Source organism: Tenrec ecaudatus, chromosome 6 (genome assembly GCF_050624435.1).
Source record: "Tenrec ecaudatus isolate mTenEca1 chromosome 6, mTenEca1.hap1, whole genome shotgun sequence".
Lineage (NCBI taxonomy): Eukaryota > Metazoa > Chordata > Mammalia > Afrosoricida > Tenrecidae > Tenrec > Tenrec ecaudatus.
In genome coordinates this window covers 110,465,672-110,479,368 of record NC_134535.1, presented here as the reverse complement: position 1 = coordinate 110,479,368, position 13,697 = coordinate 110,465,672, and the positions used below count along the sequence as shown (strand labels likewise).

The 13,697-nt window shown below is 36.6% G+C and overlaps 1 protein-coding gene across 1 annotated transcript in view; it reads left to right on the top strand.

The window, feature by feature from the left end:
• Positions 1-13,697, top strand: part of SLCO1B3 (solute carrier organic anion transporter family member 1B3) — a 66,078-nt gene that overhangs the window by 19,537 nt on the left and 32,844 nt on the right. The window contains exons 3-6 of the mRNA XM_075553326.1: positions 270-402; positions 5,794-5,915; positions 6,854-7,000; positions 7,194-7,292. Coding sequence (XP_075409441.1) covers positions 270-402; positions 5,794-5,915; positions 6,854-7,000; positions 7,194-7,292 — 501 coding nt within the window. The remainder of the gene's footprint in view (positions 1-269; positions 403-5,793; positions 5,916-6,853; positions 7,001-7,193; positions 7,293-13,697) is intronic.

Sequence of the window (13,697 nt, the reverse complement as noted above, 5' to 3'; positions counted from 1 at the left end):
AACTATAATTGTGAAGCCCAAGTGGTGTAGTGGGTTATGAGTGGGGTTAGTAGTTTGACCTATCCGTGACACTACCGGAGAAAGATAAGGCTTTACTCTACCCTATTGGGTCAGTAGAAGTCCAAATTGACTTAAAGACATGGAATTGGGGACTATGTATTATGCTTTATTTGCATTCATTCTGAGATATGCTTGGCCACTGGACACAAAATTGTATTCAATGTTGCTAAAAAAAAGTATCATATAAAATAACTTTTGTTTTCTTCCAGGAAATTTGCTTGTGATTGTATTTGTAAGTTACTTTGGCTCTAAGTTCCACAGACCACGATTAATTGGAATTGGTTGCATCATTATGGGAACTGGAAGTATTTTGACTGCTTTGCCGCACTTCTTCATGGGATAGTAAGTGCCTTAGTTGTCTAGCGCTAACATAACACAAATACCAAAAGTGGTGATGTTAAGGAACAGAATTTATTTTCTCACAGTTAGGAAGCTAGAATCTGAGTTCAAGGAATGACTCTAGGGGAAGGTCCCATTTTTTCCATTTCATCCTCTAGTCGCTACCAGCAATCCTTTTAAGATTCCTTTGTCTCCATTGCAGCCTTCCTTTTCCCCATGTGTTTCTAATCTAGTCTTTAAAAAAAAAAACATTTTATTAGGGGCTCATACAACTCTTATCACAATCCATACATATACATACATCAATTGTATAAAGCACATCTGTACATTCTTTGCCCTAATCATTTTCATTTTTTTTTCTTTTCTTTTTTTACATTTTATTAGGGGCTCATACAATAATCTAGTCTTCTTACAACTCAGAGGTGAGTAGATTTAGAGCCTATGATTTGTGGGTTTGACCTAATTGACATGACAAAAGAAAGCCCTGTTTACAAACAAGATCACAGTCACAGGTCCAAGGAGTCAAGATTTCAATATATCCTTTTAAGGTATACAATGAGTCCAAGATTTCAATACATACTTTTAATAGTATGCTAACCAGTTTTCTACTGTGAATACCAATCATATGTAAATGAGTAGTACAATTTTAGTTGTTTTCTTTAACACAGGCAGTCACCTTTTGAGAATGATACTCCACATAATACATTGTAAAATGGGATACATTTTCTATGTAGTTACTAATTAGTTGTTTTTCAGACTATAGTTTTATAGACTTTGATATATGGATAGCACTAAAAGTGTACAGTTTCAGAGGACAGTAATGAACTACTTGTGTCTATTTAATGTATCATATACATTTATTGCCTATAAGATTTTATTTCACTTGTTAAGACCACTACTAAATCCCCTGAAATATTATTTTTTCCAAGCTGAACTCCACTGAAGTTCATTCCCTAAGGGCACTGTGTGGTTATGATGCTAATGAAAGAAAATTGAAAATATCCATGCCTTATATGAAGTGGTTGTTGTTAGACAACATAGATTTTTTTTCCAATTCATAGTGGGCCCATAAACTGCTCCCAAATATTTTCGGATTGCTAGCCCTGTCTCTGAGGCACTTCTGTGTTTGAACTGCCAACATTTTGGATAGTAGTTGAGCAATTAACAGTTTGCACTGCCCAGGCAACTATAAAGGAAGTAGAATTTATATTGCAGGTAAAGTTAATGTAGCCAGCCTAAGGCTACTTCTCTTTATCTTACTACTCTGCCATCTATAGCTTCAACGTCATGGCTCAAATTATGGAAACATTGTTCATAATAATATCTCCATACAAAAAGAGAAAAAAGGAACAAAGAAAAAATAAAAAGAACCAGAGGGTTTACAAAAATGCTGAGGCTTAAAAAGTATTTCCAAAAGCACAACACTTCTATTGACTTCACATTGACCAGAAGTTAGTGTTACATCTCAACACCTAGATATAAAAGACATTGCATAAATTATACTTGATTCCAGGCTCTTTTGTTCCCAGCTAAAATTTTCTGCCTTCTGTTATTATGAAAGGAGAGAAGAAAAGATACTGATGAAAGATTAGCTGTTTCTGTCAATGACATCAATTGCTTCTACATTGCCAAATGCAACAATCATGCCTTTTAGGCATAATATTAATTCATGTTTTATAAAGTATTTGACCTTCAAAAGAACTTTCTTCTTCTTCTTCTGAGAACTTGTTTCAGTATATTATTATCTTTTGATTTGTCTTAAACATATGTCATCATTTGCATCATTTCCATTCTACGTGGTCTTTATGAAACATATGGGTGTAAGTGCAATTATCCCCTATATACAGTAACCTTTTCCTACACTCACAAGCTCTCTATAAGTACTCACCATCGGATCTCTCCAATCTTACATTTCATGTGCATTTTTCATTCATATATTCAAAACTTAACTTATCATTTTGTCGAAACTAGTTCCTCAGGTGTTTTATATTTTCTATTTTAGTAAATGTTCCTTTGGCTGCTCAAAGTAAAGTGAAAGGTATCATCCTAGACTCTTCCTTCACTTTTACACAAATGATCACCAAATCCTGCTTGCTGCTCCATCTACCTGTCTGTCAAAATGTTCTTGCTCTCCATTTTTAATCTCCACTAGCCTAACTTAGGGAAGCCATGGTGGCATAGTGACTTCCAGTTGAACTCGGTTCAAAACCAGCAACATTTCCTGGGGGGAAAGAGGAGGCTTTCTTCTCCCCTAAAGAGCTTCAGTCTAAGAACCCCACACATGCAGTTCTACTTGGTCCTGGAGGGTTGCTATGAGTCAGGAGTGATATGGTGGTAGTGAGTGAGTGTGAGAGTGAGAGCCTTAACCTAGTTTAGACTTTCATTATTTCTGGCACCAATTTCTTGATTCAAATCTCAACTCTAAACTCATATTTGAAATTACAATATTCATTTTTGAGCACAATGCTAATTATTTTACTCCTGATTCAAACTTAACATTTCCTAAAGCAGTGCAATTCAATCTTCAAATGCTGAACAAAATTGTTCAATAAATTGTTCCAAATGATAGTGGCCAAAACTTAAGCATAAATAAATGTTAAAAATTAGAATAGAACAGAATAAAATAAATAATATAAAATGCATATGAGATAAATGTGGTTGTACAAAACCTTTGCTTTGGTTGTACATATATTTGTAAATGCATGGGTATTTCAAAGGAACCCTAGTAGCCTACTGGGTTACATAGAGACTGCTCACCATAAAGTCAGTAGTTTGAACCCACCAGTGCTTTTGTGGGAGAAAGAAGAGTCTTTTCTGCTTCCTTTAAAAACAGTCTAAGAAACCTACATGCTCAGAAATCTACAAGACAAATGTGTTCTGTCCAATAGGCTCATGAATGAGTCAGAATCAATTCCACAGCTGTGAGTTCTTTTAGTTTAAATGTGTAGTGTCTATTTTGACTGTAATGAAAAATATATTTTACTGTTAGTCGCTCCCCAAAATATTGAGTCATTGGCCTAGAGTTAATATACAAACTGATTAACATTTACAATGCACTCACTGATTTTGTCCTTGACTATCTTCCTACATTTATCTTTGATTGTGCCCACAATTGAGGACTACAACTTAGTCCTACCAAACTATTTGCATGTCTCAAATGTGCCATATCATATCACACCTTTGAATATTATGTTTTCAGTCTTTCATACTTTACCTGCTTACTAAATTCTTATCTATCTCATAAGATTCATAGCACATTTTATTTTCATTATAAAATATTCTCCAATTCACTTATCTTCACTTCCAAGTCAAGCTAACCTTTTTTCATTCTGTCAACCCAAATCTTGCATATTAAGATCATTATATCTTATATGTACTTGGTGGCAAGAGTTTGAAATGACCTAAGGACACTATTATCTCAAGTGTGCTATAGAAAATATATATTCATTGTCTATCTGGAAGGGATAGGCAGGATAAACGAGTCAGAAGAGAGAACAATGGGATGACAGTTCCGGGGGGACATGGGAGAGGGTGAACCTGGGGAAAGGAAGTGGTTGTTAACAAACCCAGGAACAAGGGAACAATAAGTGATGCAAAATCAGTGACAAGGAGGTCTGGCAGGGCTGGATCAAAAACAATGTAAATAAGAGGAATTCCTGAAATCCAAATGAAGGCTGAACATGATAGTGGGATAAGAGGAAAGTAAAAAGAAATAGAGGAAAGAACTAGGATGCACAGGACATTTATAGAGATCTAAATACAGGCATATACAGATGTAAATATATTTATGTATGATAAGGGAGGAAATATATCTATGTACATATATTTATAGGTTTAGTATTAAGGGAACAGATGGACAGTGGGCCCCTACTCAAGTACTCTCTCAACACAAGAACACTTTGTTTTAACAATTCAGCTGTCTGAGATGCTCATCTTCCTGGCACGGTCGCTGAAGACAACTGGTGCATAAGCAAATGTGGTGAAGAAAGCTGATGGTGCCCAGCTATCAAAAGATATAGCATCTGGGGTCTTAAAGGCTTGGAGATCAACAGCCTTCCATCTAGCTGAGAAGTAACAAAGTCCACATGGAAGAAGCACACCAACTTGTTCTGATATGATAGCTGAAGAAAAAGTGGGTACATACGCAAATGAGGTGAAGAAAGCTGATGGTGCCTGGCTATCAAAAGATATAGAGTCTGAGGTCCTAAGGGCTTGAAGATAAATAAGCAGTCATGTAACTGAGAAACAACAAAACCCACATGGAAGAAGCATACCAGCCTATGAGATCAGGAGGTGTCAAAGGGATCAGGAATCAGGCATCAAAGACTAAAAAAATCATAGCATTGTGAATGAGGGGGAGTGCAGAGTGGGAACCCACGGTCCATCTGTGGGCAATTGGACATCCCCTTGAAGAAGGTTTGCAGGGAGGAGACAAGCTAGTCAGAGTGCAGTGTAGCAATGATGAAACATACAACTTTCCTCTAGTTCCTAAATGCTTCCTCGCCCCCACTATCATGATCCCAATTCTACCTTACAAATCCGGCTGGACCGGAGGTTGTACACTGGTACAGATAGGAACTGGAAACACGGGGAATCCAGGGCAGATGATCGCTTCAGGACCAGTGGTGAGAGTGATGATACCGGGAGGGTGGAGGGCAGGTGAGGGAAAAACGGGGAATTGATTACACAGACCTACATATAACCTCCTCCCTGGTGGACGGACAGCGGAGAAGCAAGTGAAGGGAGACATCGATGGTGGAAGATATGACAAAATAATAATAATTTATAAAGTATCAAGGGTTCATGGGGGAAGGGGGAAATGAGGAGCGAATACCAGGGGCTCATGTAGAAAGCAAATGTTTTGAAAAGGATGAGGGAAACAAATGTACAAAAGTGCTTGACACAATGGATGTACGTGTGGATTCTGATAAGAGTTTTACAAGCCCCCAATAAAATGATTTGATTTTTTTTAAAAAGAAAATAAAATGTACATTCATTGATGTGCCTTATCTATTCATTTTAGTAAATATTTTCCTAAAACTTATAAAATATCATTATAATTATCAGGAAGATTAGAGTGCAATGAAAAAGACAAATACAGCTAGTAGTTAAAAAAATTATTCGGCAACCCAGAATATTTTATGTATTGACCTGAATAGAAGTCCGTAGAATGAGAGCACTTTGAAAGCCATTTTGTCTAAGGAGTTAAATGGTCTCACTTAGGGAAGTCTCCCATGTGCTTTCACCGATCACCTCTCTTAAAGTGTCGACTGGGAAACGGTTACTTAGAGAAGAGAGCAGTACAAATAGCATGAATAACTCGTGTGAATGTCAGGAGTCAATGAAAATATTCAGTAAATAAGCAGCATCTTAAATCTCAATATGTTCTTATAGTTATAGGTATTCTAAAGGACACAATGTTAATCCATCAGCGAACTCAACATCAAGCTTCTCATTCTGTTCAATGAGTCAAAACGTATCACTCATTAGAACACCACCTGAAATAATGGGACATGGTAAGAATGGATAATCATGCTCAAATTCATAAACTTAATTACAACTCTAATCAAAAAGATCTTATTAGCAAAACTTATTAGAAAAGCATTGACAGTTTATCCATGATCAAAATCACTGTTGATATACTTTGTATGTAAAAAGCTTTTAGAAAGAAGAAAGATTCCATTAGAAAAATTGGCATAGAATGTATGCATTTTAAAATAAGAGGGAAATGCTACAAATAAATTAAAACAGATAGCGTTACCCTTAATTAAAATGCAAATCATAATACCAATTAAGGTTTTAAACAGATTATAACACATTATGAATTATAATTAAAGTGTTTTAGCCTATTAGAATTCAAAAAGGTTAAAAAAAGACATGAACTTAAGGGAAAGTGTACTGTTGGAAGTGTGTAAATGTGTAAGCTCTTTGGGGATATTAGTTATCATTAAATATTAAAGAACAAAAATGTTCATACCCATTTAACTCAACAATTCTACTTTTACTTATTTGTATCAAGAAAATAATTAGGTATTTAAATAGGGTTATTTATAATTATAGAAAGACATTCCTATTTGACAGAATAAAAATAGAAATATTTTACATGTAAAAATAGAAAATTGACTAAATAAATTATTTTTTAAATTTTCATTACGCTGTTAAACATTAGCATCATAAATTTTAATAATATTATAAATTATCACAGGAGCTTAGAAAAAATTGCAACATGAACTGGATATTAAAGTATACAATATACCTAAAGAACGTTACATGTATTTTTATGTAATGAAAGGTATATAACAAACATTAGAAATTGCTCTCTGTGTGTTGTGAGATTGAGGATGATTTTTGCTTTTTGATGGCACTTTCAAATTGTTTAACATGAACGTGAATAAATGAATAAATAAGGAGTTTAAAATAATGTTTAAAATGAAATAACTTTTTGTATCAATAGGCTGTGCAAAGGAGTCTGGGTCACACATGTGGATGTATGTCTTGCTGGGTAATATGCTTCGTGGAATTGGGGAAACCCCAATAGCACCCTTGGGAATTTCTTACATTGATGATTTTGCCAAAGAAGGGCATTCTTCTTTTTATTTAGGTAATGTACAGAAAATATTAGATGGTAATCACTTCCCCCCATGTCAACCCTTGATTTGATCATGTATTTCTAATCTCATTTTTTACTTATTAAAATATTTAAAGAAAATGTACTGTTATTTTAGGAACATATTGAACAATTAAGAAACACATATTATTGGCATCTGATAAAAATTCATTTATAATATTTTCAGGTAGTTTGAATGCAATAGCAATGATTGGACCAGCCATCGGCTTTCTCCTAGGATCTCAGTTTGCTAAATTGTATGTGGACATTGGCTACGTAGATCTAAGTAAGTATACCCAGAAGGTACTAGGTTAGTGCCTTTCTTTTCAAGTCCAAGAGACCATATTCACAAATAGTTCTTTCTTTCCATAGTCTATGATTTAGTACTTCTCCAAATATGTAGAATATATAGGAAATAAACATATTCATAATCCAAATAAAACATAAATTCAAATTCTACACCAGGATTTGAAATTAATTATAAAGTGAGAAACGTAGCATGTTAACATTTCAGACCTATGTGGCTTTAATATTTAAATCCTATGAATAATGGAACACTTAGTAACTGCCTGCTTGTTCTGTGTTACCGCAGTTCTTGAATTACCCTATCATCCAATAAACCTCTTTTGTTTTGCAACAAGCCAATTTGTTTTGAATTCCTTAATCTGAAACAACCAAATAGAAAATGTTCCTCTCCCAGAACTGACCACTTCATCAAGAAGATTCCTTTTTGCATGGATTCTGGTTTGGATGTTGCAGGACAAAAGGTAACAGCGTCCTTTGCTATAACTTCCTGTTTAACTGATGCCTGGAGTGTGGAGGGGTTCACAATCTCCACTGTGTGCTTTGTCATAGATCCCTCCCTAGCCCTTAGCATATAGTAATATTTACTAAGTGCTTGCTGAATGCATAAATGAAGAAAATAACATAAATGACATTTATGATCTTCCTCTTTACTCTTCAAGAATAAATTTTTTTAAATTCCTTTCCATAGAGTCAATTCCAACTCATAGCGACCAGATAGGACAGGTGAAAACTGTCCCTGTGTCAGTCTGGAGCAGAAAGTCCCACCTTTCTCCCACGGAGCGGTCTGTCGGTTCTGACCAGCTGATGTGGTGGACTACACCCTAATGTGCATCACTGCACCAAGACTCCTTCCTTCCAGAGCCATCGAAGAAATAGTTCTATGTCTCTTCCCTCCTCTCTAATCTTATTGATCTCAACGAGTGTGGGTGATTCATTCAGAATGAATCAAACATTTGTGGATTTCCCTCTCATGTTTTGGAACATGACAGAATGATATCTATCTTAACATATAATGTTGAGTGCAGTCTAAGCAAACCAAACTTTCTATTTCAACAAGACTTGAGTTGACGTCAGAGGGCACTAACAGTGAATTTATACTTGTAAAGCTAAAGTAGGTGTTAACAAAAATACTCTATATTCTAATTTAGATGTGTGAATTGGAGCAGGGAAGGACTGATGATTTAATAAAATTCTCATGACCTACGAAGCAGATCTTCCCATTAAATTGCAAGCAAATACTCCTCATAAACAATCAGTGGAAAGTTGCATATTGTGGTGAGGCTAACTCAATTATAGTAGGGAGTCCAAATAAAGATGTGCTAGAAAGGCAAGCTGGATGATCGTCTGAAACACTGCCAGTAAAAATCCTATGGATTGAAATGATCCAAGAACAGTTCAGAGAGGGAGTGTGCAGGGTGATCATGAGTTGAGTAACTTCTTATCATTGCTTTGTCTCACTAAAAGCACACAAATAAATGCAGAAAGTATGTGGAATTATAGTTTTGTAACATTCCTAATAAACTCAAAAAACATTCCTTAACCACTAGTTTAGATTCATGGTGATTATATATATATATAACATTTTATTAAATATTACAATATATAAAAATACATGACAATTACATTGCATCAGGTAAATCTGTTGCATAAGATCACTTTAAAATGTTAAAAAGCAAGACTGTTACTTTGAGGATTAAGGTACACCTGACTAACCATGGAATTTTAAAATTTCTTTTAAAAATCATTTTATTGGGGGCTCATACAACTCTTATCACAATCCATACATACATCCATTGTATATAAGCACATTTGTACATTTGTTCCCCTCATCATTCTCACAACATTTACTTTCTACTTGAGCCCTTGGTATCACCTCCTTATTTTCCCCTCCCTCCTCCCCCAGAGGAACCCTTGATAATTTATGAATTATAATTTTTTTATATCTTACACTGCCCAATGTCTCCCTTTACCCACTTCCCTGTTGTCCCTCCCACAGGAAGGATGTTATATGTAGATCCTTATAATTGGTTCTCCCTTTCTACCCCACCTTCCCTCCACCCTCCTGTATAGCCAATCTCACCACTGGTCATGAAGGACATGTCCTGGATTCCCTGTGTTTCTGGATGGATTTGTAAAATAAAATTGGGATTATGATAATGGGTAGAGGGAGGAAGTATTCAAGAGCTATAGGGAGGTTTGATGTTTCACTGTTGCTATACTGCACCCTGACTGGCTCATCTCCTCCCTGTAACCCTTCCTTCAGGGGATGTCCAGTTGCCTACAGATGGGCTTTGGGTCCCCAATCTGCACTCCCCCTTATGTACATGATATGATTTTTGTTCTTTGATGCCTATTACCTGATCCCTTCAACATCTCATGGTCACACAGGGTGTTGTGCTTATTCCATGTGGGCATTGTTGCTTCTCAGCTAGATGGCTGCTTGTTTAACTTCAAGCTTTTAAGACACCAGATGCTATGTTTTTGATAGCCGGGCACCATCAGCTTTTTTCACTACATTTGATTATGCACCTGCTTTGTCTTCAGCGATCATGTTGGGATGGTGTGCATCATGGAATGCCAATTTAATAGAACAAAGTGTTCTTGCACTGGGGAAGTACTTGAGTGGAGATCCAATGTCCATCTGCTGCCTTAATACTAAATCTTTAAATATATGCATGTAGATCTATTTCTCCATCATCATAAATAAATATATTTATATATGTACATGTCTGTATTTAGACCTCTATAAATGCCCTTTACCTCCTAGTTCTTTCCTCTATTTCCTTTTACTTTCTTCTTGTCCCACTACTATGCTCAGCCTTCATTTGGGTTTCAGTAATTTCTCTCAGTTATATTGCCCTTGCTGTATCCCTACCAGGCCACTCACACCCTTCTTGCCACTAATTCTGGATCACTTGTTGCTCCCTTGTCCCTGTTTGGTCAACACCACCTCCTTTCCCCCACCTTCTCCTCTCCCATGTTACCCCGAACCTTCGGTCCCATTGTTTTCTCCTCCAGACCATTCATTCAGCCTATCTTATCTACATAGATCTACAGAGATAATAATATGCACCAAAAAACAAGCCATAATAAGACAAAGCAACAAAAGAGAACACAATAAAGAAAACCAGTGAACAAGAAAATAACAAATTAATTTTTAAAATAAAAAGCAAAAAAATATGAAAAACGTGTAAATAGATCAAGGTCTGATTTTTCAGCCTATCTTATCTACATAGACCTCCAAAGATAATTATATGCATACAAAAACAAGACATACCAAAAGAAAGTGACAGAAGAAAATAAAATGACAACAACAAAATAAAATGACAAAAAATAAATTAAAAAATAGATAAATAACAAAAAAGAGAGAAATTTGTAAATAGTTCAAGGTCTGTTTGTTGACCTCTAGGAGTGTCCTCCAGTCGAGTCCGATGGGGTACCACGCCCTGGCCCCAAAGTCTATCTTTGCACTCCCTCAGGACCTCCCCGCTCTACTCCCCCTGCTGCTCTGCTGCATGTCCTTCGTGTTTTATCTCATTGTGGTGGTATCAGACTGGGCCAATCCTGACACTATCTTCTGTGTTGTCAACTGTAGGGCTGTGGGTCAGTGAAGGACGTCATGTCTCATAGAGGGATCAGTCATATAGTCCACTCTGTGGATTGGCTGCTCTCAGCAGGGTATCTTCCTCCAAGCTTGGAGGGTCAGGATGTGCTCCACTCTCTCTTCCTCCGCCTTCATTTGCTCCCGTATGCTCTGATCAGACATTTCCTTCTCCCTGAGCTATAGCTTCAGTGCTGTCCTCTTAAGTAAATTCTTCTGGGGGGAGGGGTGGCTATCCACGTAGTTGGGATTGGGGCCAGGCCCTCAGACCCCTATGCCCCTTTTGCATTTTTTTAAGCTTTGCTCAGCAGAATCATATTGTACTTGTCCTTTTGTGCCTGGCTTACTTCACTTAACATAATTTCCTCCAGTTCTTCCCATGCGACAATATGTCTCACACGTTCATCACTGCTTTTATTGAAGCGTAGTACTCCATTGTATGTATGTAGCACAGTTTTTTAATGCATTCGTCTCTTGATAGAAATTTGGGTTGTTTCCAACTCCTTGCAATTGTGAACTGTGCCGCAATGAACATGGGAACACAGATATCTGACTGTGGTTTGTTTCTTGCCTCTTCTGGATATATGCCCAGTAGGGGCATTGCTGGGTGGTATGGTAGCTCAATTTTCATCAGTTTTAGAAATCGCCTGATCTATTTCCATAGTGGCTGTACATACCTATAGGTCCACCAGTAGTGGATGACAATTCCTATCTCGCCATAGCCCCTCCAACACTTGTTGCTTTCTGATATTTTGAATTGGGCTATCTTTGAGGATGTTAAGTGATACCTCATTGTTGTTTTAATTTCTCTTATGGCTGACGACCAGGAACATTTTCTCATATATTATTGGCCTTGCGGATTTCTGCCCCTGTGAAACTTCTGTTTAGATTCTTTGCCCACATCCTCAGTGGGCAGTTAGGTTTTTCTTATTGTAAGCTTGCAAAGTATTATAGATTTTAGTAATAAGGCATTTGTCCGATGTGTCATTGCTAAAGATGTTTTCCCAGTCCGTAAATTCTTGGTGAATTCTTTCGATGTGCACAGGTGATTTATCTTCAGCATATCCCACTTGTCACTTTTTGACTCCTCTGTATCTGTATCCTTTCCTATTTCTGATAGCCTATGTATTCCTTGTTCTCAGGTTTGTCCCAGTTCCCTCATTAAAGGCCCTAATTGTTTGGGATTTTACCTCAAGGTCTGTGATCCACCTTGAGGTTATTCTTGTGCATGGAGTGAGGTAAGGGTCTTGCTTCATTTTTTTTGCAGGTGGATAATTTCTGGGTCTTTATCTCTTTTCCATTGGCCTGAATATCTGCCGTTATACCAGTACCACACTGTTTTGACTACTGTGGCAGTATAATATGTGCTAAAGTCAGGTAGAGCAAGCCCCCTTATTTTGTCCTTCTTCTTGAGGAATTCTCTGCTTATTCTGAGCTTCTTCCTTCTCCATATGAAGTTGGTAATCAGTTTTTTCAAATTCTTTGAAGAATGATGGTGGCATTTATATCAGAATTGCATTAAACTTATATAGTGCCTTGGGAAGAACTGACATCTTTAATATATTGAGTCTTCCAATCCATGAGCATGGAATAGTCTTTTATTTGTTGAGGTCACACTTGGTAATCGTTTTCTATAATTTTCCTCATACAAATCTTTCATTTTTTTAGTCAGGTGTATCCCTAGATATTTTAATTTGTGCTAGGCTATTGTAAAAGGTACTACCTTTTTAATTGCCACTTATGTGATCTTGTCTGATGTGTAAAGCAGACTGATATACGTCTGTTTGTTGATCTTGTATCCTGCCTCTCTGCCATATTCCTCTATTGCTTCCAACACTCCACTTGTGGAGGTTAGGGGATTTTCGATGTATAGAATCATACAATCTGAGAATAATGATAATTGTGCATCTTCCTTCCCTAGATGAATACCTTTGATGTCTTTTCTTTGTCTTATGTTGTTAGCTAGGACTTCCAGTATGATGCTAAATAGGAGTGGGGACAAGAGGCATTCTTGTCTGGTCTCCTTTTTCAGTGGAATTGTTTCTGTCTTTTCTCCATTGACTTCCATTTTGGGTGTTGGTTTTTCATATATAACGTGTATTTTCTTGAGGAATTTTCCTTCTATTCCTATTTTCTTGAGTGTCTTAAAGAGGAATGGGTGTTGAATATTGTCAAATGCTTTTTCCACATCTATCGATATTATCTTGTGGTTCTTATCATTTTTCCTGCCAATATGGAGAATAATACTAATGGTCTTTCATATAATAAAACATCCCTGGATCCCTGGAATGAATTCCACTTGGTCACGGTGAATTATTTTTTATATGCTTTTGTATTCTATTGGCCAGTGTTTTGTTAAGGATTTTTGCATCAATGTTCATTAGGGCTATTGGTCTGCAGTTCTCAATTTTTGTGGGACCCTTGCCTGCTTTAGGTATTAGAGTTATTCTAGCTTCATAGAAAGAGTTTGAAAGTGTTCCATCTTTTTCTATGTACTGAAAGAGTTTGTGTAGGATTGTGTCAGTTCTTCCGTGAATGCTTGGGAGAATTCTCCTGTGAAGCTATTTGGCCAGGTGGATTTTTTTGTTAGTTATCCCTTGATAACCTTGTCTATTTCTTCCATTGCTATGGGTCTGTTGAGGTTCTTGACATCCATCTGCGATAATCTAGGGAGGGATGGTGTTTCCAAGTATATATCCATATCTTTCAAGTTGTTGAATTCATTTGAGTACAGTCCTTCATAGTACTGTGTAATTATCCTTTTTATTTCATTAGGGTACAGTG